Below are 27,550 nucleotides of genomic sequence, written 5' to 3' on the forward strand. Positions count from 1 at the left end.
AAAGATGAAATTTTGTTCGTCTCTAAATAATTTCATCCCAAAAACTCAAAATTGTTTGTGTATGTATATATATAGGCATATACCTATATATGTAAAATATATATGTATACTTAAAAAAAAAACTCAAAGATGTGGCGATGTATAGTTTTCATTTAAACTCAAAATATTTATTTTTTAAGTTAAAAGATTTATTTTCTATAAATCCTGAAAAGTTTTTATTTTTATATCATTTCTTAATTAGTCCCCTCATTTTGTTTATCTTCACAAAAAAACAACGTGAACAGAAAATATGATGTGATTTTTTGTATTATTCAACTTGAACATTTTTAAATGCCTAATTATCAATTTTGATAAAAGTTATTTGTTATCATCAAATGGAAATTTATATATAACTTATATATATATATATATATATATATAAATATATATATATTCCACTATAAATAACAAAATGCATACCATTTACATATACACACTTACACATACAACCACCATCATATTCATTCTAGGCCCCCGCAAAGTCAAATTTCTAGTTTTGCCACTAATTATTAATAATGTCCTACATTTTATATATGGTTAATGAATATCAAATAATTACATTGTACATAAATTATTCATGCTTGCTTGCAACTTAGGTATTTGAAAAAAATTACCTAATACTTTAATTAAGTGATTAAGTATAAATAGTAAAGTATATATGAATGTATTATGTATATACTTTTATTATCATATGATTTATGATACATTATTAATTGATAGCAAATATTATTTAACATTTTATATTGATAATGATAATAGATTAGATGAAAATTACATAATTAACTTTTATACAACTACTATATAAAATAATATTAAAAAAATATTTTAAAAAATATATATTTCAATCAGTCAGTTTGGGTCTAGTCTAGTCCAAAACTTACAGACCCCAAGATTAGACTAAACCCCTTCGGTCCCACAAATTGTGGACTGAAATTGACCACACACATTTTTCGGTTTGGTCCGATCAATTTTTCCGGTCTGGACTAAAAATGTTTCACCCCTAGATGAGATATGTCTAGAGGTCCAAAATTTGGCTCCCCCACCTAGAGTATGAGAATCGTAATCAAAATTTATTGTACACTAACACCTGAAATTAGTTTGCTAAAACCTTTCATTGTAAGAAAAACAATAATAGAGATAGAGAATCACCTTGTCCCAAGGAGCTTTAAAAAGGCCCATTGGCGTGTCATTCACCAAAATAGAGAAGCATGTAGTAGAGATACAATGTTTGATTAATGAGAACCATTTTATTCCAAATCCACATCTCAATAGCATATTGAGCAAAAATCTTCAACTTGGTCGTAGGTCTTTTTCATATCTAGCTAATTACATAAAATCCTCGGCTCTCCTGACTTGTGCCCATTACCCAAGCTTCATTTGCAATCTTTAAGTCAAAATAATAATAAATTATTATTTATTTATTATTATTAATTTTGTTTTCCTGAAATTAATTTATTTTATATATTTTTTACAATTAGCACCCACTACATACATTTGGCATTAATAATACAAATATAATAATAATAAAATATCATTTTTTATATTATATTAAAAATAATAAAATGATAAAAAAAATATAATATATTATAATAACAAAATGAAGGTGAAGGTTGTGCTGTTGAGGGATGTAGAAGAGGAAAGGGTTGTGTGAGAGAGAGAGAGAGTGTGGGAGGAGAAAAAAAATTAATAAAATAGCATTTGTGGAGTGAATAGTACATCTCAAAAGATGTATTGACATTGTTCATAGCTATGGAAATACATCCATATGCTTAATCTCCTGTAGTCAATTTAATGGTTTAGTTATGCAAATAAGTGTTTTCATTTGCATATAGATAAATCAATACCAATGCACTAAGAGAGGCATTTTGGGATTTTGATATAATCTTAAAGGCTGTGCTGTGCATAAGCCGAAAGTCGCAGCACACCCTTCATAATTTTTTTTTTTTTTTCACCCCAGCACGTTAGGTGTGCTGGGGCTTCTTCACACAGTAGTCTGTGAAGAAGATTTATTCTAATCTTTCTCCACCACTATGATCAATCTGTTTGCCATGAATTTTTAGAGGACTTTTTACATCCCACACACCAAGCCACTCACCAAGCTAATAGGATTATAATCTTTGATTGTTTTGGAATGATTGCAATGAAGGTTGTGTTGTGGCTTTTTTCAAACCTTCAATTTTCATAGAACTCATAAAACCCCGCATGGTATCATCTTTGATCACTTCCAAACAAGTTTAAAATAAAGCCATAGAGAAGTCGTCCGAGCATGGAACTTTGTTGCCCCCCCATATCCTTTACCACTTTGTAAATCTCTACCTACCCCCCGCTTCTTGTGAATCAAGAGCGTCTAAAGCAAGCCCATCTAACTTCGTTCTTCGAGAGAATTGTTCCAAATATAGTTTATCATAGTAATGAACTCTGTGATCCTTGATCTTAGGACTTCTTGAGATCGACACCCCCATCCATCGTAATGCACCAGATGTACAAGACAAAGGAAAGAGCTCTAGAAATTAACCACCACATACTGGCTCTTTTTTCTATCGTAAAATCTAAGTTACATGTAAAAAAAGTCTTTGCAAAATTGAAAATACAAGTCTCTACAACATTTAACTTTTCATATTTACCTTAAATGGAATAAGCCAAATTTATGTGACATTTATCATTGCCACTGTAGGCATATTCCTGATCTTTTCCCTCAAGGGTATTTTTATAAGTACAAAACTTGGTTACAATATGATTCCATTCTCCACCAAATTGTATACCAAACAAAGTAATAACATATATTCTATGCTCTATTCTAATGTTACAACCAAACTAAGGAATAAGAATGGCTATTCCATTCCTAGGAATTGTCATTCCGTGAACAAAACATGTCCTAAATGTTTGAACTGCTTGGAGTATTTGTAACAGTTTATGAAAACCTCTTTCTTTTCCCATGAAATTGCATCAAATATTACCACCATAAGGAAGTTTGTCTCCACATCTTGCTATTTGTTCAAAAAGGAGCAGCGACAAGTACAACCATATCAAAATTATATTTTCTTCTCGATGTTGTAAAACTGAAAGCATGAGGTAACCAGCAAAAGGGCTCCAAAAGGAAAATTCTATATAACAAGAATAGAGTGCAGCCTATCATTCTGGAAGACCTAAAAGCAAAAGAGAAAGTCGTTCGTCACGCTTTATTCCAAACTTCATAGATATTAAAAGTCAGTGATAAAGGTGTAAAAGCAGAGACCAGTACCAACTTTTTCACAAGACAAGACTACACACCAAGCAAGAGTATTTCAAGTTTCAACAGTCAAACATCTTCCGAGGAACACATTAGCATCCCCACCATATCTATTCACGAGGCTTTGTCCACATCTACAAGTCATGAAAGTGAGTCTCAACATCAACAATCACATATAAACCAACCAGTGGTGGAGTTGGGATTTTGATTGCAGAAAAGATTAAAAGGGTGTTGAAAGAAAAAAGATTAAAAATATCAAAGAATATAACTAACAAAATATATAAAATTGAACAACAGTTAATTATCGTTTAAAACGTATAAAGTAATAATATTTTTATCACAAAATGAACTATGACAAGCATACTGCAAAATTCTTAGGTCGCCGGTAGCAAGGTGATCAGATGATTAAGGACTACGAAATGAAAGCCTCCCACATTAAACAGCCATTTTATCACAGAGAGCAAGAACATATTAACTTTCATCCAGATGGTGTAACTGTGCATATAGTGGAAGTCCTCCCCACTGGCTAACTAAAAATACAACCTTAGAACTCCTAAAGAACTCCATCCAACTTTTTTGACCGGTAAACAAATTTTTATTGATCAAAAGAGAGACAGAGAGTGTCCAAGTATACGGAGCATATACATGAGCACGTTCACAATGTCTAGCTTAGAGATGCAAGGAAATCATGAAAAGACCTGCTATGAAAATCAATTACAAATCGACCAATAGAGTAAAATATTGAAAAACAAAATTCTAAGCTCTTCCATTGATCTCTCTTGATCTTCAAAGCATCTAGCGTTCTGCTCCCTCCAAATGCACCACCATAGACAAATAGGTAGCATCTTCCATATGGATGCAATTTGAGAGTTGCCCCTAATACCTCTCCGAGAGGCTAAAAATTCACATACCCTTTCCGGCATCACCCACGCTAACCCCACCCATGCTAAGACATCTGTCCATAAGGTCATGGTAACCTCACAATGTAGTAATAGATTGTCAACGGACTCACCGCTCTTCCTACACATATAACACCAATTTATAGCGATAATGCCACGTTTCCTTAGGTTATCTATAGTAAGAATCTTTCCCAAAGAGGCTGTCCATACAAAAAAAGCTGCCTTTAGAGGTGCCTTTGTCTTCCAAATGCTCTTCCATGGGAACGAGACTGAGTTGTGCAAGTTTAAGGAATGATAGAAAGAGCGGGCCGTGAACACTCCCTTCTTAGATGGACGCTAATATATCTTGTCTTCACCTTCCCCCGACACCTGAGTAGAGTACACAAAGTCAAAAAAGGCCGAAAGGTCATCCATCTCCCAATCTTGTGCATCTCTATGGAAAGTGAGGTTCCATTGGGAAGAGCCATTGGAATAGATAATCAAATATGCGATAGAAGCTTCTTTCCTTCTTGCTAAGCTATAAACTTGTGGATAAACATCCTTGAGTGCCCGATCACATACCATAAGTCATGCCAAAACTTTACCTTAACTCCGTTGCCAACTTTGAAGCAAGTATGTGTTGTATAGGTGTCCCACCCTCTTCTAATATGTTTCCAAAGCCCAACTCCATGAGGTCCACTCACCGCATTAGAACACCACCCTCCCCATGATTCCCCGTGCTTCAAAGCAACGATGGTTCGCCACAAGGCCACCCGTTCTTGGTGATATCTCCATGACCATTTGCCAAGCAAGGCTTGATTGAAAGATCTCAAATTCCGTATACCCAAGCCTCCTTCTTTGATGGGGGAACAAATTGTGGCCCATTTCACCAAGTGAAATTTAAACTCATCCTTGATCCCTCCCCAAAGGAAATCACGTTGAATTTTCTCTATGCGATGAGCCACCTCAACAGGGACCGGAAATAATGAGGAAAAAAGTTGGTAAGTTAGACAAAGTACTTTTTATGAGAGTCACCCGACCCCCTTTGGATAAGTACATCCTCTTCCAACCAGCTAGTTTCCTCTCCATTTTTTCTATTACATCATCCCAAATAGATTTCGATTTGAACGCCACACCTAGCGGAAGGCCAAGATATTTCATGGGCAACTGAGTTATCTTACCCTCCAAGATGGGTGCCAGACTCTCCACATTGGGTACATGTCCTACTGGCACTACCTCTGATTTAGCCAAATTCACCTTCAAGCCTGACATAGCTTCAAAGCATAATAAAAGAGCTCTCAAAGCTCGGATTTGCTCATATCTGGCCTCACAAAAGATTATAGTATCGTCAGCAAACAATAGGTTAGTAATGTTAAGTGAACCTGATCTTGCCTCTCCCACTGAGAATCCTGATATGAACCCTCCCTCTACCGCCCCTGAACTCATCTAGCTGAAAGCTTACATCACAAAAACAAAGAGAAGAGGAGAAAGAAGATCTCCTTGTCGCAAACCTTAGGAGCTCTTGAAAAAACCTTTGGATGTACCATTCACCAATATAGAGAAACAGGCCGTAGAAATACAATGAAGGATCCAGGAACACCATTTAGAGCCAAAGCCGCATCTCTCCAGCATATAAATTAAGAAACTCTAATTGACGTGATCATAAGCTTTCTCCATGTCTAACTTACAAAGGAGTCCCAGCTCTCCCGATTTAATACGACTCTCCAGACATTCGTTGACTATAAGTACCGAGTCAAGGATTTGCCTACCTTGAACAAATGCATTTTGAGGCTTCGAAATCAAACCTTCCATCACCTTACTCAATCTGTTCGCCAATACTTTGGATAAAATTTTGTATAGCCCACCCACCAAACTAATGGGACGAAAATCTTTCACTTCTACTGCACCGGGTTTTTTAGGAATGAGTGCTAAGAAAGTAGCATTAAGGCTTTTCTCAAACCGCCCGCTTCCATGAAATTCATGAAAAACCTCCATGATATCATCTTTAAGCACATCCCAATATGTCTGAAAAAAAGCAGCCATCGGGACCTAGGGCTTTATCACCCACCATACCCTTGATCACCGACCTGACCTCTACCTCATCAAACGGCCTTTCGAGTCGTTCCGCAACCTGCGGGTCAAGAACATCAAACACCAACCCGTCAAGTCTCGGCCTCCACTCAAATTGTTCCGAAAAACAACTTATCATAGTAATTGACAATGTGGTCTGAGATCTTGGTATGGTTGGATGAGACCACCCCATCTATCAACAGAGTATCTATAGCGTTGTTCCGCCTATGTGAGTTGAACACTTGGTGAAAAAACTTGGTGCATCTATCCCCTTCCTTCAACCATAAAGCTCATGATTTCTGACGCCACGATATTTCTTCCAAAAGAGACAACCGTTCAATGTCCGCAATCACTTGGGATTTGCGGGCCCGCTCAGTTTCAGTAAAAACCCTCTCCTCTTCCACACACTCCAAATCCTTAAGCCTCTCCATTAGAACAGATTTCTGACTTTCCACATTACCAAACTCTTGTATATTCCACTCCTTCAAGTCCTTTTCAAAGACTTTAATTTGCAAGCCATCTTATAGCTAGCATTACCATGAAAATGGTAAGAAGACCACCATTGTCTTATTCTGTCCAGAAAACCCTCTGACTTCAACTGCATGTTCTCAAATTTGAAATACCTTGGGCCTTTTCTAATGCCCTACCATTCAAAAGAATGGGGAAGTGATTTGAACACAACCTGGGTAGTCTCTTTTGAATGAGATCCGGATAGTGTGCCTCCCATTCTTGAGGGATTAAAAATCCATCTACCCTCGACCAAGATGGAAGATCTCGGTTGCTAGACCAAGTGAAGGAACCACCTGCAAGAGGAATATCCTGTAAATTCTATTCGGAAATGAAGTTAGAAAAATCTACCATGGGTGAGTTGAAACCCGAGCCACCTGATCTCTCGCTCGGGAAACAGGTGACGTTAAAATCACCTTGAATACACCAAGGTAAGTCCCATATATTGTTAATACCAGCCAACTCATCCCATAGTAGCCTTCAAGACTGGTCAAGATTAGGCCCATAGACGCCTGCAAAAGCCCACTGATAGCCATCCATGACGTTCTTAAATGAGCATGCCACCACATAATCCCCCATGAAATCTTCCATATTTTCCACCACTCTTTTATCCCACATAACTAGTATGCCCCCGGATGCTCCATTGAACGGTAAATAATGCCATCCCACTTGTAAACCGTCCCACAAACTCCTAATGATATGAAGAGAAATAACTGCCAGTTTAGTTTCTTGTAGGCAAACAATGTCTACTTTCCAGCTTCGGAGAAGGGATCTAATAAGTAGTCGTTTATTCACGTCATTGATCCCTCTCACATTCTAAGACAGTATTTTAGGCTTCATTAACAAGAGAGACGTCCCTCCCTTTTGTTCTCTCTCTCCGAAATTCCCTCCTTATTATCATAGTTAATGGAGCATTGCAATCGTTTCAACTCTCTCCTTTTTAGCGGCTGACTTCATTATCGTGGAGCGACCAACTTCCATGGCTACTAGGAGAGCCATGAATTGGCCTTCATACCCTTCGCAGGAAATCCCCACCCAACCATGAAGCTCCTCTACTTTTTTTAATACCTAATCTGATGCTCGAGGTGCAATATGAGGTGGGAGCATCTGTAAGGGTGACGGGCTACCCATCTCCTCCTCTTCACTGCCCACAGAATCCACATATAGACTCAACTGATTGGTGCCCGTCTCCTTTCCAACGACAGAATCCGCTCCCGCTAAGACAGAAACCACTTCTTCCACTCCCAACTCCAAAAACACCTAATTTGACCCACCCATAGCTTCCTCATCATCAATCAGGACTATCTGTGTCTGGTTCGCAGGCAAAGACTCGCCAACAATGACCAGAGCAGTCTCGCCTATTTGTCCCGAAACATCCCCTTCCTCTAAGGTGGTACTCACACCCTTACCGTTGCTCACCGACGGCTCCACTGACATCGGCATAGTTGTCTGTGCGCCGATCCCCTTCGTCATGATAGTCTGTGCAACAATCGGGCCATCGTGAGCAATAAAAACTTCGTAAATCCCTCCTCCATGCTTTGGTGTTGTTTCCGTCGGCGACGAGACATCCATCGGAGTCTCTGCGACCTTCAGCAGGGTCAACTAAGGCTTCTTCGGCATCGGTGGCTCAAGCCCACTCGTCAACGGGCCACCATCGGCCTGCAGTTTCTTCCTCCAAAGAGGGCCTCCCTGTCGTGCTCTCGTTTTGGGCTAGATCCCAGTAGCATAAGCATGGCCCTTCCCAAAAGCTTGGCTCTTCTCATTAAGCCCACCATTTGCGTCCCCTAAGCCCAAATGGCAACCCGAGCCCACACCCTCCATCACATAACCCTTAACGCACCGTATTAGCTCCCCAACTCTATTAGTTAGCTCCCCTAACGAGAACTGCACTTCACGTAACTCCATCAAAAAATTTTCTTCTTCCAGCCCAACCATCCCTCTGCCATCACCTCCTCCACTCTGAGCAGCTACCGAAAAGGGAGGTGATCCCTTTTGCAAGTCTACCATCACCGTGTGCTGCGCGGCTCGAGGCACCTCTAGAGCCTCCTTGTATGACCTCAACGGCAAAGTTACCACCATCGCTTGCGATGGGTTTCTCCCCCTAAACACCTACTCTGCCCATGTCCTTCAGCATCGCCACCATCTTCCTCCACCCCATTTCAGCCTTGTCTTCAGGTATGAGTATGTAACTCCGGCGCCCTCCCCCGCCATACATAGCCAAAGCCATATATGAACCACGAAAGTTTGAGCATCGCTGGGCAGTGATGCCTCTGTCGCCTTCCCGTCGAGCTGAGTAGTAAACTTTGTTCTCAGACTTCAAACAAGCCTCCAATGAGTTAGCCACCCAACTGATAGTCTCTAAACCCAACCATATATAGCTCACAACTTTCCATCCTTTCTCTGTAATGCACACCCTACCCCCAACTCTTCTCACCCCGAAAACCTTTGACTCTATAGATAAACAACTAATAGAGCTCATAGCCATACTTTGATAACAGATAACCCCCCGTCAACAACCCACAACCACCATTGACAACAAGAAAAAGTCCAAAGCGTACAGAGAGAAAAAAGAGAGGAGAGAGACTTTCCTACACACGAGCAAGAAAATTAAAGAAGACACATCTTAACCAAAACCAACTCCATCCAACTTTAACTTATAAAATACATAAATGAGCCATATCATCTATCCATCCTCATGACAGCTAGTCAATCCTGCATTGCTATGAATGAACAGGAACACCAACAGCACTGCCAACAATCTATCCTGAGATAAATCTCTTTCTGAGGTTCTTACCAGACAAACAGCAACCTCATATGGTGCAAACTATACAACATCCTACATTTATGACTCCTCCACCTCAGTAATCTCTTCTTTTGCGCTCTGAATCTTCAGGTTTTACAACAAAAAAGAATATGCGTTCTTCCATGATTTTGTATATGAATTGCTTTTTTTATTCATATTTTTGGGACACAAATTGTGGATATTAATCTATTACAACACCTTCCATCTTGTTTTTATGTAATAAGGTAATGTTTTTTTATAAGTAAGAAAAACTCTTATTGAAACAAGTAAATAGGCATAGCCTAAATACACAGGAAGTATGTGAAAGCGAAATGGGGTAAGGTAAATTGAGTGCGAGATCAGTGGCTTGCAGATGTATTTCACTTTAGGACTTCGACTTACATCATTTTCTTTCTTGTTTCTCTCTCTTCCCTTTTGTTTTCTTCTATTTAAGAGAGACTCCCCTTTCTATGTAATTGGTTCCGTCAACTTTTAGGCACATGCATAATAACATTAGAATGGGAACTTTTATGCCCCTCACACTCCCACCCCACACCAAGGAAGTGACAATGGGTAATAAGTTAAGGAATGATATTTATAGACAATTGCTTACATACAAGATCTCAACAACAAAGAGGAATCTTCCATTTACATTAATGCCAAGGTAAGCTAGTACAGGCCATGCAACCAACATGATCCAATCAAAGGGATATCAACTAAAGCATTTGAAATGTTACCCAAAAGAGGGGCTTTATTGATCTCTGTGTGTGCGCGTGCGTGCGCTAGTGCATGTGCATCACTCTTTGGAGTCGACGAGAGGAAAAAGTGAATTCATTCCTAAAGAGTAGATAGGTGAACTCAAGTACCGCCCGAAGAATGGTAATTAAAAGCTTCAGAAGATGAATTGGCTTAGCCTAGAAATATGAAAGTTAGATGGTGATTGTATTAAAAATCAAGATTGGATTAGAACCCATAAGCACAGAAATGGCAGTCGTATTTGAAACCTTCAAGTTAGAGTTATGTTTCAAGAGAAATTGGACAAAAGAAGAGAAGAAAGGGAGAATGGCCTATGTTCTTACCACTATGACCTTTTATAAGCACAAAAACCCATTCAGTAACACAATAATCCATATACCATGCTGTTAAAATATAGTAGTTCAGACAAAACAGCACAACACTGTAAAACAGTTCTACCCTGAAACAGAGAGTAACTGAACTCGATGTGAAATAGAGGGCATTGTGATGTCTCACTTTCCTGGGAGGCTCATTTTCCTGATTTGTGTCAAAAGAGATTACTGAGGGTATGTTCGGATCACTTTCACACTTTGATGGATTGTGAGAGAATCCATGAGGGTCACAAATATTTCGAGCTTGAAAATATGAGGAAAAAAGCTGATAGATTTGTAGACATGGTGAGACAGTGGTGTTCATCTTATCAAATTTCCGGCTCCCCAAGTTTTATTTTGACACGTAAGTTCAAAGTTTTGAAGGATAACCTGAAGAAGTGGAATGTAAAAATCTTTGAGAATGTTGATTGTTAGAAGAAGCCTCTCCTTGAGGTGTTGCAGGGCTTGGAGGGTAGGGAGGAGATTAGGATTCTTTCGGATGAGGAAAGGTTGAGGAAAAGTTGTGTGACTGCCAAACTTGAAAAGGTGATTGGAGATCTTGGGAAGGAAAAATTCTAAGACAATTTGAATATGGCATTGAACTGTGAGGATAAAATCACTTTAAAGATTTGACCCATTAAAAAAATGTTATTTGAACAAGGAAAAAGGGGAGAGAAAAAACTAATCCTCCATCTATATTATTATGCCACTCAGCACCGAAAACAAAAGCTAAATATATATATATATATATAGCAGAGTACACAAAAAATTTCAATGAAACAATTAAGTCACACCAAAAAGAGCAAGATGTAACCAGGTCATCAATTTAATGGACTCCACGATGTTTCACCTCCAGAAGAGATACACTTCAGCAAAAGTGATTGCAACAAGAATCTATTTAGAACTTTGACAAGGAGACATTTAAATTTTTTTCTGATAAGTAACGCAACACTTTAAAAAATTAAAGATTTACTATAAAGTTCAAAGAAAAAGAAGCTATGAAGTGGAAAGTATTAATTGGGCACAGTTACATGTAATTGATTAGGTCTCATGGGTGAGTCCTAAGGGCTCTGCCATGGGGTGGTTCTCCATCATATAAAAAAAAAAAGAAAGAAAAAATGTTATGAGTAATTGTTGAGACAAAAGGACGTTTTAATTTTTTTTTCTTGCTAGATAAAGAATTTTTTTTTATAGGAAAAAAAAAAGAATATTTTTGATAAAGGATATTTTAATTAAATAAATCACAAACACCTATTACCCAAAACATGTAAGTTATACAAAGGACAATACAACAATTGTTTTCTGCTAAAATTCAAACTGAATTCTTGGAGTTCAAATTGCTATTGGCGCTTAGGGTTTCTGGTGCCATAACAAAAAAAAAAAAAACATTCAATGCTTAGGGGGAAACAAGATCAATAAACCATGTCAGAAATAAACACCAATTGCAATTGCACCATGTTTTAACAACATTGAAACAAGCTGAAGTTCAGTGTGAATTTTTTTTATTGGTACCTGGTGTCTGAAACAGTGTCCCGACTAATCCCAAGGGTGCAGAGGCTCTTGGTAAAGAGTTTTCCGCAAGTGCACATCGGGTAATTCAAGAAGAGAATCTCCCAGTCCGATGACCTCTAGAGATTGTTTGCACCCAAAGGGATTTGAACCTTAGACCTAGGGGAAGTATACCCCTAAGTCCAAGTGTGATACCCCATATGATAAGGATAGGGCAGGTGGGGTATGAGATCCTATATTGCTTGGGAATGAGAAGTTCTTACTCTTTATAAGGTTCCAATAGGGCTTCAATCGTATCATTGACTAATCTTTTTATAGTATAGGTCATGTAGTTTGGGTCTTCCATTGGGACATTAAAAATGATATTATAGAGCCTATCCCAACTAAAAATGTGAGACTTGAGCCAAGCTACCTACAATGGACTGACCCAAAGGATGTCGGGAATTTAAGGGAGGGAGAATGTGATACCCCATATGATAAGGATAAAGATAAGTAGTGTATGAGATCTCACATTGTTTAGGAAAGAGAAGTTATGGCTCTTTATAAGGTTTCAATGGGACTCCAATTATATCATTGACTAGTCCTTTTGGAATATAGACCATGTGGTTTGGACCTTTCATTGAGGTGTTACACCAAGGCCTTTACTACTTGAGCCAACCCTTAGGGTTTGAAGTTCAGTGTGAAATTAGATCTAAAACCAAAAGAATGCATGCTAAAACTACTAGTCAGAAAAGCTCCTTTATTTGTTCTTTGCAATTACGAAGGATAACAAATAAAATACTTTGGCATCAGGATAACAGCACCCAAGGCACAGTCTTCTATCAAATGTATATGATAAAAAACATAGAGCAAACTAATTAGTTTCTTCCACGAGCAGGATCTACATGTTATCTCCAAATTACATCATAGAGAATCATATGCAACTACTTAAAAAAAAAATAAAGAATCATACGCAAATATAGCAATGAATAATAAGAGAGTAAACCTCCAGAATTGGTTTTTTATTTAAAAAAAAAACAATCTCATTTTCTTTTTTAAATGACTATAAAAAAAGGGTTCAATCCTTTAAAAAAATTTATGTTTAACTAAGGAAATAAACAAGATTACCAGTTTGCTTATCCAATGCATTATGGTACTCCAGCTCATCGTCCACACAAGCCTTTGCTACTAGACCGTGATTTGTCTCGGCCCCATCCTTCTCGTCCGGGAACCGGACAACGACGACGGGACAGACGCAGTGGTGCACGCAATAATCGCTGACACTACCGAGCCTGCCCTTGGTGGCGCGGCGTGAGGCGCCGAAACCTTGACTACCCATGATGACGGTGCTGAGGCCGAGGCGCTCGACCTCGAGACAGAGGCGCTCCTTCATGTCGTGGTCCTTGACGATGTGAATCTTGAAGGGGATTTGGGCGTGGACGAAGGGCTGGGCGAGGTCGTTGGCCTTGGTGACGGTGAAGGCGTCGAAGTCGTGCTCGAGCTTCTGCTGGGAAAGCTCGTCGTGGCGGGAGAGGTCGATGGCACCCCAGTCGGCGCCATAGAGGACACCGGTGGGTCGGACGTGGAGGAGGATGACGGAGTCACCGGGACGCAGATAGTTATGGACGGCCCATTTGACGGCAAAGGCGCTTTCGTCGCTAAGATCGACGGCTATCCCGATCTTACGTTGGTCACCGGGGTTGGAGGATCCGCTGATCAGGAATCTCGGCGATGACGGTTGCACCGTAATGGCGGTGGCTGTATCCGCTGGGTGATTGGGAGAAGTCATAGAATTTGGCCTTGTTGGGTTTTAGAGTTTGGGAGTTGGGGTTACCTGGCGGTTGCGGTAGAGTCGACGAAACTCCCTCTCTTTGGAAGTTGAGCGCGCGAAATCAGTTGGGCTTCAGCAGGCCCAAATGAGCCCATGAATATAATATGTATGGACTTTTGTTCTGATAAAAGAAATCGGAAAAAGTTTCCAATTAAGCTTTGTATTGCTAATAGAGGTGTAATCGGTCCGTTTTAGTCCGATTTTGAATAAAATTTAAGATCGATTATATACCGATTATTTTCAAAAATCGGTACATCCAATTTTACCAGTTCCAATCTGGTTCGATTCCCTTTTTCGATTTTAATAAAATGTAAATTAATAAAAAAATAATAATCTGTTTTATTCCAAAATCTATTGCTATTAATAAAAAAAATAACTGCCCTAACACCTCTTGACATGTTTTTAATAAGGAAACCTTCTCTTTAAACAATCAACTAATAGTCTAATAGTATTAGGCATAAAATGTAAATTATAATTAATATACATTATATAATAATGTATATTAGTATTACTAATTTACTAATGTATTATGTACTTATAAAAAAGAATATATTGAGAATTTATTAGGCTATAAAAATTTGGTAATAATATTTGAGTGATTTCTTTCTTTTTTGTTAAATAATATTTTAGTGATCTTATTTACAGTTTTGGTATATAAATTAAACTCTTTTAATATTTAGGATTTTTTTTTCAATTGATGTGATTTATCAATTTCAGTTTAAAGTTTTATAATTTTAGTTTATTTTTAAATTAATTTATCTTATTATGTATATTATATATAAAAATTATTATATATAATATTAAAAAATAATTTAAAATATATATTATATAGAACTGGTCTGGTCCGGGCCTAAAAAGCTAGAACCTGAAACAGACCAGTTCTGGCCAGTTTTGCCATTACGAAAACCAGTTTCGGACCGGACCGGTGTGGGTCAGAAACCGGTACGGTCCGGTTTCCCGATTTTTTTTTTATTCCCCTAATTCCTAATTTGCATAGGATTTGTTCTCCCTTCACTCGCCATATAAATTCTCCTTATTCTTCCTTCACCGTGTATGTTTTCTTTTTATCAAGACTCCTGTCTCTGCATAGCAGAAGCAAAACCTTTGGTCTCCAAATCCCATGGCTCGTGCTTCCCAAATTGTGTATTCCTTGTCATGCACCGCACTATCTCAAACTCCATGGCTCATGCTTCCCAGTGATCATGAAGACAATATAATACTAATACTTTCTGCTTCTTCAACCTCATAGAGAGTAAGACTTACAAGATCAAGAACGTGTTCAACGGGCTTTTTGAGGCTTGGTGTGTGGGCTCTTTTCACGCTTGGATGGTGGTTTTGGATCAAAGAGGAAACCCGCGTTTGTTTATTAATCCCTTATGGCGTTTCCTCCTGCACTGAAACCCAGTGTTGGTGAAACCCAGCGTTGGTGAAACTTACTTTGTTGAACTATTATAGAAGGTTTCCATCGTCAAGGCTGTCATGTTGTTCGTGAACCAGTCTTGCAGGGTAGTGGTAATCTATGGATTAATCCAATCATGGCTTGCATTCTGCACACTCAAGACAACACTTGGACCTACCTTGGTGGCGAAGGTTAATGTGATATCATATGCTACGAGAATCAGCTTTCTGCACTTGTAGCCAACGGTTCGATTGCAGTGTGGGATTTTCATAGTCCTTTTCCCACAAAAATCATCAACCTTCTGCACCAGTTTCAGAAGATGATCACTACAAGAACTTTCCATGAAATAAGTTTTTCAATCAATCTTACTTTGGTGGAATCATTGGGAGGTCTTTTGCTTGTCGATCGGATTGTCAGCTACTTTGTTAATTCAAAGGGGATAAATCTCATATAAGGACAGTAGATCAAGTCCAGTTGTAACAAATGTGACAAAAGGATCGTAATCAGGACTAAGACCTGCAAGAAGATATGAGATAGCCTCATGCTTTTGAAGAGGTTGTCCAACAGTAGCGAGAAGGTCGGGAAAACTTTTCTTGGTTGTGGCAAGTTGTAAATGGGTGTGGACAATATGAGCACGGGAATGTGATGTCAAAATTTTTTCTAGAACAATCCAGAGGGCATTGGAAGTATTATGAGTGTGTACTTGAGAGAGAATATTTTTAGATAAGTTGGAGAGGAGAGTGCTAAGTATGAGTTGGTTTTGTTGACACCATGTGTGGTAGGCACGGTTGGGGAGGGAATTGGGCAATAAAGGAGTAGGAGTAGATGTAAAGTCATCAAGGTAGCCAAAGAGTTGCTGACCACGGAAGTATGAAATTATCTTAGCCTTTCATAGCAGGAAATTGTCTTTTGTGAGTTTAATGGTAATAAGGTGGGAGAGAGTGACAGGGGAAGAAGGCAAGGATTGTGGTTGAGGTGGGGGAGGAGAGATTGAGGAAGATGAATCAGAGGTGGCCATAGTAGAAGGTGATGTGAGTCTATAGGGGCTCTAGTACCAATACAGAACACTTAAATGAGGTGTATTGTTTGGAAACTCTCATTGATTGAGAGAGAGCATTTTGTATTATATTTATAGAGTAGAATATATAGTATTAATAAACATCAAAACAAGCAAAAGACTATGAACAAGCAAAAGACTTCTATTCTGTTTAGTTCGAATACAGATCCTGCTACAAGGGAGTTGATCACTTTGTCTACTAATAGAGTGGTATGTGGTAATTACAACAGGTATTTAGGCCTGCCTACTATGGTAGGAAGGTCTAAGTACAACACTTTCAAGGGCTTAAAGGAGAAGATTTAGAGGAGGATTAGCAGTTGGAAGTCTGAATTGTTATCATCAGCAGGTAAGGAAATTCTCATCAGGAGTGTACTACAAGCCATACCAACTTACACCATGAGTCTATTTCGATTGCCTTCTATGTTATCGAAGGAAATTGAGGGATTTAATTAGTTTTAATAGAGCTTTGTTGGCAAAACAAGTATGGAGGTTAATTCAAGAACCTTCCTCTTTGGTGGCACAAGTTTTTAAACACAAGTATTTCCAAAACTGTGAGCTGATGGAGTCTAAGGTAGATCATCTCCTTCTCATATTTGGAGAAGTATTTGGTCCTCACTAGATTTGGTTAAGGAAAGAGTTGTTTGGAGGGTGGGAGATGGCAAGAGTATAAGAGTTTGGCATGATAAATGGCTACCACAACTTATAGAGTACAAACTCTTATGCATAAGTTGGAGCCAGAAATTAAAGTTGTAGATTTAATTGATTATGTTAATCATAGGTGGAAGTCTAACTTGGTGGAAGAAATTTTCAGTTCAAAAGAGGCCAAGTTAATTTGCAGTATTCCTATCAGTTTGAGGGATGTTAATGACAAATTGTTTTCGGTAAGGACTAAAAATGGTGTATTTAAAGTAAAGAGTGCTTATTTTTTAGACTATTTGATGAGGAATCAGTGTCAAGGAGAGGCCTCGAATGGAGAGGAAGTTGATGTGTAGCGGAGGAGCTATGGCAGTTGCAAGTTCTTAGTAAGATTAAACAGTTTGTTTGGAAGGCACTTAATAATATCTTACCTACAAAACATATTCTGAAGAAAAAATAGATTATTGAGGATGGTCTGTGCCTAGTTTGCAAAAGGCATAAGGATACAATTATTCATGTCCTTTGGAACTGTCCTACTGCAGTGGATGTGTGGGGGGTGAATGATAGCCCTGTTAAGAAATGACATTATGATTATAATGATTTTACCTTGCTGTGGTATGATTTATATAGCAGACTAGATGCTCAGAAGTTGAATCAGGTGGCTGTTGTTCTACACAAAATTTGGGCTAGGAGGAATAGTCTGGTGATTGATAACAACTTCATGAGTCCTTCTGTTCTTCTAAGGTCAGCTTTAAGTGACATTGAAGCATTTCATGAGGTGTATCAGTATTCACTTAATGCTACAGACAGGAAGGCTCAACAAGTTACTAATATGGGGTGGAGTCTACCAATGGATCCATTCTACAAGCTTAACTTTGATGTTGCTTTCGATTCTGGAAAGAAGACAATGGGAATTGGTATTGTGCTAAGAAATAGTAGAGGTGAGGCTGAGGCTGTTTTGTCTGCTCCAAAAGCTCATGTTTGTGCTGCAATTTTTGCAAAATGCTATGCTCTAATTAGAAATTTGCAACTTTGTCACGAGTTGGGACTTAATCAAGTGGTTTTTTAGGGAGATGCTAAAGTAGTAATTGATTGTGTTAATTCTCCTAAAGTTGATTGTTCTTGGTAGGGGTAGTTGATTGAGGATATTCAGTTCTTCATCTCTAGGCATGCAAGTTGGAAACTAGCTTTTGTCAAAATGAGTGGCAACAAGGCAGCACATGTTGCTGCAAAAGTAGGCATGTCTTTAGAAAATGAGTCTGCTTGGATTGAAGAAGGCCACCATGAGGTTATGTATATTATTTTACTAGATAAATCATGTATTGATTGATATTGGCGCAATGAAATTTCTTTCATTTAAAAAAAAAAAAAAGAAACATCAAAACATATACAAATACAATCACATAAATATTGGAGATTAATCATATTAGGAAGCTCAATCTCTATCTAGTTGTTACTGGACTTTGTCCTTATTAGCTTGATCTCTATCTGGTTGTTGTTGGGCTTTGTCCTTATCAGATACTTGCACTGCCTTTAGATAATGCTTGAACACATATTTATTAGTAGCCACAATATTTAAAAAAGAAATAAGGTTACCTACTAATAAAAAAATCAATATTTTTTAGATTTTAATCTATAATAAAACCAATATTACAAATCCAATAATAACAAATATAAACATAGGTCTATAATTAAAATTTCAACAATAAAACATAAGAAATATTAAGAAATATCAATATTACAATACAACAAATAATAAAATTGTAATTTTGGAATAAAATTTAAACGGGTTATTGTGGGTTAGTTTCAGGTTAAGCAGGATGAGCCGTTTATTAATCGTGTTTTAATGGGTCAACCCGTTTTGACCGAAACCCATTTATGTCAAATTCAAACTCCCAAATTTCGTGTCGTGTTCATGTTAAATTCACGGGTCGTATCAATATTTTCACACCTGTATTGCCATCATTTTTTTTTTTCGTTCACAAGTGGTGCTTTGGATGTTGGTGGGGTTTTAGGATTGTTGTGCTGCTTCTATGCATTTGGATCATAGTGTTGTGTTGGGTTCCCTCCTATATGGAGGATGGCTCATGTGGGACCATTAAGTTCACATAGAGAGAGGGTTTAGGCCCAGATCAATTAGGTTTTAAACTTAAGTGTTATTGTTATTAGAGTAGAGAGAACAAGTGAAAGACGTGAGAGTGATATTAGGAGAGGAAAAGACACCAACCAAAACAGAGGAGCTTGTCCAGCTTCAGTTATACACATTGATCGGAGTTGTCTGTAGTCCGATTGAGTTGAAATGTTGTAGGCACGTTCAAGACTCAAGGCTCTACAATATGAACAGTGGAGATCGGATTTGGAGCAGTATTGCTGGTATATGTGACTGTGAACAGTAACTCATTTTGGTGAGATCTCTCCTAATCACATTGTTTGGTTGTCAAGAAAGTATTTCTTGAGATTATTATTGATTGTATGCCTCTAGTTCTATCTAGAGAAAAATATTATATACCCATTATTTGTTGATAGTGGAGATTTGGGTAGACTACGATCCCATGATTTTTCCTCCAACAGTAGGAAGGTTTTCCAAGTATAAATTGTTTTTCTTTCTGTGTGTGTGATATTGGTTTATATTGTGCTTTATTCATTACTTCCTAACAGGTTCATACAAAGTGGGAGAAAATTATTTTTGTTGTTTAGTGATTGACTCAATTAATTCCAAATCGGTAATTGATTTTTCCCAACACATAGGTCCTCGTCTTTAATTAGTCTAAGCAAGAACTTTTTCAAGATCATGTTCCAACTTCCTTTTGTCCTCGCTAGCTTGTAAATCTCTTGTTTCATGGTTGAAAATTATTTCTGAAGCTTCGACACTCGTTCCTTCATGTCATCGACTGCTACAATGTGATTTTGGGTGGTGCTTGCTCGGGTAGAGGCGTCATGTTTGACCAGAGCAAGATGCCCGTTGAGATTTTAAGGCTTCTCAAGGTTGTTAGAGACCAAAAACAAAAAACAAACAATCAACAGCAGAGGTGCGAAGCCTCAAAATTGGTTTGGATAGTTAGTTGAGATAAGATATATTAGAAATAGCTTGAGTTTAAATATTTTATAAGATTTTGGGAAATAATAGAGAAAAAAGTTGAATAAAAATATTATAAAGTTAAAATATTTTTAGAATATTATTTTTTATTTTGAGATTTGAAAAAATTGAATTATTTTTTGTGTTTTGTTTAGAAGTTTGGGAAGTAGTAATGATTAGGTTATGATTATATGAACAAGTTAAAAATTTTAAATTGAAACGCGTTTGTGTTTGTAGTGTTTAGATATTGGGATGAGATGTGAAACTCTCATTATCCAAATTGGGCCTTTTGTAAATAAGACGAGATGAGATAAGTTGTTTGAAGAATTTTTTTATACTTCTTGCTTCATTGGGATATTTAGAATATCTTAAGATTTTATAAACAATAATTAAATGGTTTAAATTAAGATTTTTATTAGGTTTTGAAAAAAGAGAGAGAAAAATTCAAATAAAACTATTATAAAGATAAAAATCTTGGTCAAATATAATTTTTTAATATAATTTTTGTTTTGATGTTTGAAAACGCTATATTGATTTTTTATATTTATTTTAAAATTTGTAATAGTTATAATGATTAGATAAATATTAGATGAAAAAATTGAATATTGAAAATTAAAAATTATTTTATATTTGAGTAATATTTGTGAATAAAATTATGAGAATTTTTTAAAATTTCTGCTATGGTATCATTACAAAATGGTACCCTAAGTTATTTTTAAATATTTTATGCTTAATTGTTAAATATTTTCTAAATATATATATTATTATAAAATAAAAAGATATATTTGTAAATGGATAGATAAATATTCCATGCATTTGTCACAATCCACAAATAAAGTGCTTGGGCCATGGACCTTGGATCAGTTTAATTCCATTTACAATTGCTTTTATTGTGATTTAACAGGTTATTTGGACTAGAATGTAGCTAGTGGGCTTGGGCCCTTAGTTTTATTTTCTTGTGTGCCTTTAGTTGTGTTAGCCCGAGCCCATGTAGGAGTCATCTTCTTTATGTATAAGCCAATGGCTTTAGGGTTCAACTATTCAGAAAGTTAATGCAAATTATATTTCTCTTTCTCTTATCATTTTCTTTCTTTCTTCAATGGAGGTGCTCCCCTCGAAGTGAGTAATTTCTATGTATTTCTCTTTAAGCAACTTGAGGTGTGTTACAGCCTGTCTCAAGTACAGGTCTCAAAACTCTTCCATCATGGAAGAGTCTTTAGAAGATTTATGTAAACGGATGTCTTTGTCGGAACAAGAAAAAGAGGAGGTTATAGTGGAAGAGGAGCTGCTCGACGAAACGAATAAAAGAGGTGAGCACTGTCTCCTAGTGTCTCAACTTACAGAGAAACATTACAACCGTGAGGCTTTTAAACAAACTTTGCAGAAACTATGGAGACCAGTAAAGAGAATTTGGTTCAAGGACCTGGGCTCTAAACTACTTTTGGTGGAAATCGAAGACCAGTAGGAAAAGGTCAAGGTGCAAAGCGAAGGCCCTTGGTCTTTTGATAGGCATCTCGTCTTGGTGAAACACTTCGCAGGAGGCTTACAGGCACACAAAATAAAGATAGTCTTGTCTTCCTTCTAGATAAGACTATACGACCTACCACTAGGAGCCATGAATGAAAGGGTGGTGAGGAAAATCGGTGACAGCATAGGTTTGGTAAAAGAGATCAATATGGAGAAAAATGAAGTTGTATGGGGTGAGTTCATCAGAATCAGGGTAAGATTGGATGTTACAAAACCTCTACTACGAGGTAAATGTATTAAACTACCTACCAAAGGTGTTTGCTGGGTTTGTTTTACGTATGAAAGGTTACCTACATTCTGTTATATTTGTGGGATATTGGGTCACAGTCATAAAGATTGTGACGAGAAGATGAAAACTTGTGAAACATAGAAGGAAGAGAATTATCCATATGGGCCATGACTGAGAGCAGGGGCCTCCTCTGTAAACCACCGAAACACCAAGCCAAGCAAGGCAACGAGGTTCCTATTCCGTCACCTTGTACAAGCTCCAAAGGGAAAGAAGCAAACCTGGAAAAAACAGGTGAAATCTTAGGAAGTGCATGTGGGAGTGTGAAACACAACATTGGGGCACACAAAGTCAACTCTACTAAGGCCAAAAGTACAGACCCCCATGCTGGATTAATGAGGGGAAAAGAGGCCTTACCTCATACGATAGCTGGACTAGATGGGGAAATGAGAAACCTGCAGAAGGAACAATCAAGAAGGGAGGAGGTAATCACGGGTAAACAAACAACTACTCTGTCTGATATTGACTTTAACAGTAGTTTGAAAGGTGAGGCCCTTACAAAATCAACTCCAGTCCATATTGACGGTTCCCTTTATACGTCTGGAGATGAGCCAAAACTAATAGATGAACTGGGCCTAATTGATCCAACTTCCTGGCCCAAACGAGGGAGACCAGGGAGGAAATGGACTCATGTATGTCCACCTTCTATTGGAAGCCCAACAATAACTCATTTGCCACAAGATACTAAAGGAAAGAGGAAGGCCTTAGCATTGATCTCGTCTGAAACAAAGCGCCTGAAAAATGAGAGAACACAAGGAAATAAAGTGGAGTTTGATGAAAGAAGAATGGTGGAGGCTATAAAGCAGCCCCACCACAAACAATGAAATTCATAAGTTGAAACTCCCGTGGGCTTGGGAACCCACAGGGAGTTCGATCTCTTCATGATCTCATCATGAAGGTAGTTCCCACAGTTGTGTTTCTGCTGGAAACAAAATTGGATGCTACGGCTATGGAAAGGATTCAAATAAGGGTGGGTTTTGACGGCTGTTTTGTTGTACCGAGTGAAGGGAGGAGTGGAGGTCTGGCTCTCATGTGGAAGAGTGAGATTAGCTTGAGTATCAAGAGCTACTCTTTCTTCCATATTGATGCAAAGATAAAGGATCCGAGTAAAGGAATTCAGTGGAAGTTTACAGGATTATATGGACATCCAGAAACTGAAAGAAGAGGAGAGTCTTGGGATTTAATTCGACGCTTAAGGGAAACTCAAGATATCCCATGGTTGGTCTGTGGCGATTTCAATGAGGTGCTGAGCAACAATGAAAAGATGGGTGGAAGACTAAGGCAAGAGAGGTTAATGCATGCCTATAGAGGTGCTCTTGATGATTGCCATCTGCTAGACTTGGGGTTTCAAGGTACTAAATACACGTGGTCTAGTAGGAGACAAAACCAACAAGTGATAAGTGAAAGACTTGATCGTTTTGTGGCTAATTTGAAATGGCAGGAATGTTTTCCACAAGCTCGAGTATTCCACTGCTCTGCTGCATATTTTGATCATTTACCGATATCACTTTCTTTAAGTGAGGGATTGACTAGAAGTAGAATTAAGCTATTCAGATTCGAGACCATGTGGATAGAAGATGATGAGTGCGAAGAAGTAATTGCACGACATTGGCAAGAAGTTACTGGAGGCAATGATTTAATGGCAATATCCCAAAAGATCAAGTTTTGCAGTAGAGGTCTAAAAGTCTGGAATGAGAAGAATTTTGGAAAAGTGCACAAGAATCTGAGGAGAGCATGAGCTACTCTTCATAGACTACAAATGTCAGATCCAAGACGAGTCACAAAAGAGGAATTGGCAACAACAAGGAATAATGTGCAAATTTGGCTAGAGAGGGAGGAAATCCTATGGCACCAAAGAGCTAAAGTTATGTAGCTTAAGATGGGTGATATGAACACAAAATGTTTCCACCATAAGGCTTCACAAAGGAAGAAAAATAATTTTATTAATGGATTAAAGGATGAGCAGGGTATATGGCGTTTTGAGGAGGAGAGAGACCAGCTAATTGTTAGCTTTTTCCATAATTTGTTCAAAACTGATATTAGAAATAATAATTGGGAGTTTTTGGAAGGTTTAAGTGGTCGGGTGACTGAAGAAATGAATGCTGAGTTACTGAAAGATTTTCATCAAGATGAGGTCAAGTTAGCTTTGAATCAAATGGCACCAACGAAATCTCCTGGACCTGATGGAATGGCGCCTGTTTGCTTTCAACAATATTGGCATATTGTGGGTGATGAGGTTACAAATGGGGTGTTGTCCTCTCTCAGAACGGGTACTATTCATTTCTCTCTTAATCATACATTCATAGCTCTGATTCCAAAGCAAAACAAGCCTGAGAAAATTTCTAAGTTTAGGCCCATTAGTTTATGCAATGTTTTGTATAAATTAGTGGCTAAAGTTCTTGCAAATAGGCTTAAGAGTGTACTTGATGTAATTATCTAAAAAACTCAAAGTACTTTTGTACCGGGAAGGATCATTACTGATAACATTTTAGTGGCATATGAGGTGGCATTTTTTGAGAAATAAGAGACAAGGAAAGAATGGATCTATGTCTATTAAGTTGGATATTAGCAAAGCTCATGACCGTGTTGAATGACCATATTTACAAGTGGTTATGGAGGTAATGAGTTTTAATGCTCCATGGATCCATCTCATTATAATGTGTGTCAAAACTGTTTCTTTTTCAGTTTTGGTTAATGGTGTGCCAAAAGGTCCTTTTGTTCCATCTAGAGGCTTGAGACAAGGTGACCCTCTTTCACCTTACCTATTCTTACTATGTACTGAAGGTTTGGTCTCATTGATCAAATATGCCGAGAGAATAGGGGAAATGTCAGCTGTACAGATTTGTAGAGGTGCTCCAAAAATCTCTCACTTACTTTTTGCAGATGATAGCCTTTTATTTTGTAAGACAAATATGCAAGAAAATTAGAGAATTCAATCACTTCTCAACATTTATGAAGCATCTTCTAGTCAAGTGATCAACAGAAACAAAATGGGCCTTGTGTTCAGTTCAAATGTGCAACTATCAAGTAATGAAGAAATTATGGACTTTTGGGAAGTGGGACAAAGTCAGGAGTATGAAAAATATTTAGGACTCCCATCTTTTGTTGGGAGGTCAAAGACTAGAGTTTTTTTCTGAAATAAAGCATCGAGTGTGGAGGAAGTTGCAAGGATGGAAATAAAAGGTACTCTCGGCTGGAGGAAAGGAAGTGTTGATTAAAGTTGTAGTACAAGCTATTCCTATCTATTCCATGAGCTATTTTTAAGTTTCCATCATCTTTGTGTAATGAACTTGAACAAATGATGGCAAAATTCTAGTGGGGGCAGAAAAATGAAGAGAAGAAAATTCATTGGATAAGTTGGAAGAAGATGAGTGAAACAAAAAAAGAGGGTGGAATGAGATTCAAGGATTTGAGGATTTTTAATGATGCCCTTTCGGCAAAGCAAGGATGGCGCATAATGACAAATACAGACTCGTTACACAGTTTCTTTAAGGCAAAATATTGTCCAAAAAACCACTTTCTAGATGCTGGTTTGGGAAGCAATCCTTCCTTTGCTTGGAGAGGAATTTAGGGCACAATTTCAAAACTGAGGGAAGGGTGCAGATGGATAATAGGTTCGGGGAATATAGTGAAAGTATGGAGAGATGTGTGGGTACCAGGTTTTAAAAGGATTGCTGAAATGAACTCTGTGTCGGTTATAGGTGCAGAGGAAGACACTGTGAATACTTTATTCCTCCCTGGGCAGACAGTTTGGGATGTCAACAAAATTACCTCCATGTTCCCTCTTGCAGTGGCACTACAGATCATGAAGATAGTGCTTAGTCAAGGAAATTCATATGAGACTTGCCGGACGAATGAAGCTCACGGGAGATACACAGTAAAGAGTGTATATAGTTTCTTTAGATCAGTAAATATGTACGGACAAAATGGGAAAGCATCAAATACTACTTTCATAAGGAAATTATGGAAGTCTATCTAGAACATTAAACTCCCTCCAAAGATAAGAGTATTTGCATTGAAAGCTGTTGAAGAAATTTTACCTACAAGGCTACAAAGCATAATCTTTGGAAGAAACATGTAAATATTGCAGAAAATTATGTTTTCTGTAATGATAGTAGAGAAGATATTTTGCATGTACTACTCTCCTGCCCATCAATAAGAGAATTCTGGATTCGAAACTTCCCTAAGCAGTTACAGGTTGATGACTTCAGCTCCTTTATTGATGCTACTCTAAAACTGCAACTCTATACCTGTGCTGAGTTGCTGGAGTGTTTCTTTTTAATATGCTAGAGCTGCTGGAATAGAAGAAACATGAAGATTTTTGAAGGAAAAAAAGTTCATGCTGAAGATTTATTGGGAAGTGCCTTAGCTATGCAAAAAGGGTTCCGTGAATTGAGGAACAAACCACTGTCTGTAATTAGGAAGCATTGCAGATGGGAAGCACCACCACCTGGCACTTTCAAATTGAATGTAGATGGAGCTTTCTCTCAAGATGGATCAGTGGCAGGTATAGGTGCTGTGTTGAGAGATTCAAAGGGTGATGTTTTAATGGCGGAAGCGATAAGAGAAAGGGCAAGTCTAAATGTTCATGAGCTTGAAGGTCTAGCAGTCCTTAGGGGGCTAAAATTGTGTCTTCAACTTGGCATCTTTCATTTATCAATTGAATCAAATTCTCTTTTGGTTGTAAATGAGTTTGATCGTAATGGACAGTCTATGGCTATAATGGGGAACGTGATTAGTGAAGTTAGGAAGTTAATGCATCGTTTTCAAACATGTGTTCTAAAACATGTAAACAAAAGCTGCAATACAGTAGCTCATACTTTTGCCAAGCTTGGTTTGAGTGTCTTGGAAATTGATTTTTATTTTATTCTTTTAAACTAATTGAGTTGTTTTACTTATCATCCATATACTACATACTTATTATAAAATAAATGAAAAAAAATTAAAATATATGTGATGTGATGTGTCAAGATAATAAATATAATTATTTATTTCAGACTAGTCTGCTGATTATTCATGGATTTAGATGGATTGAAAGATAATTAATGCTACAGACATGGATCTTAGGCTTGAAGTCAGACAGACGACAAACCCGTTTGGCTTCAAAGATGAGTTGAGATGGTTTTAGATGAGTTGAATAAAATATTTTTAGAATATTATATTTAATATTATTATTTTTTTGAAATTTAGAAAAATTGAATTGTTTATTATATTTTGTATGAAAATTTGATAAAGTTGTAATGATGAGATGAGATGAGTTGAAGTGAGTTTCAAATCCAAACAATGACTCAATAAAATTTACATAACAATTTACAATCTCCAAGATACACAAACATCAATAAAATTTACAATCTCCAAGATGTGATGAATTATATTGAGTTTCCCTTACTATCCAGCAGCCCAAAATTAAGTTATTTTAATTACATCAAATGATCTTTCAAATTGGTCAAGACTCTCTAGTTTATGGCCACTTCTATATGGTATTGGTTGTTCCTTTATTGAATTTGTTTCATTAATAGGCTCACGATTCGACTTTGATCGTTATGGATTGGTATCAAGATTGAGTCCTAGACAGGCAAACCTAATTTTAACTGCAGGTACAATAACAATGAAAATGACTCATTCTTTAGTTAGATTGT

General features: G+C 37.5%; 1 protein-coding gene across 5 annotated transcripts; it reads right to left on the bottom strand.

Moving 5' to 3' along the window:
• Positions 1–2,627: 2,627 nt before the first annotated feature.
• LOC108999071 (universal stress protein PHOS32-like) lies at positions 2,628–13,955 on the bottom strand. Of its 5 annotated transcripts, none has more exons than XR_001997425.2 (3): positions 13,228–13,954; positions 3,281–3,402; positions 2,628–3,185 (listed from the first exon to the last, which is right to left on the bottom strand). XR_001997425.2 is itself a non-coding variant. In XM_018975873.2 (2 exons), exons 1-2 carry the CDS (start codon positions 13,886–13,888, stop codon positions 3,172–3,174), a joined length of 675 nt encoding a protein of 224 aa, XP_018831418.2. In that variant the 5' UTR covers positions 13,889–13,955; the 3' UTR covers positions 2,634–3,171. The 5 variants fall into 5 exon arrangements, 2 of the variants coding, with proteins under 2 accessions (XP_018831418.2, XP_018831417.2); XR_001997427.2 differs by having other exon boundaries at positions 2,634–3,185; positions 3,310–3,402; XR_001997426.2 differs by having other exon boundaries at positions 2,634–3,185; positions 3,285–3,402.
• Between the last annotated feature and the right edge of the window lie 13,595 nt (positions 13,956–27,550).

The sequence above is a fragment of the Juglans regia genome, chromosome 3 (assembly GCF_001411555.2).
Source record: "Juglans regia cultivar Chandler chromosome 3, Walnut 2.0, whole genome shotgun sequence".
Taxonomy (NCBI): domain Eukaryota; kingdom Viridiplantae; phylum Streptophyta; class Magnoliopsida; order Fagales; family Juglandaceae; genus Juglans; species Juglans regia.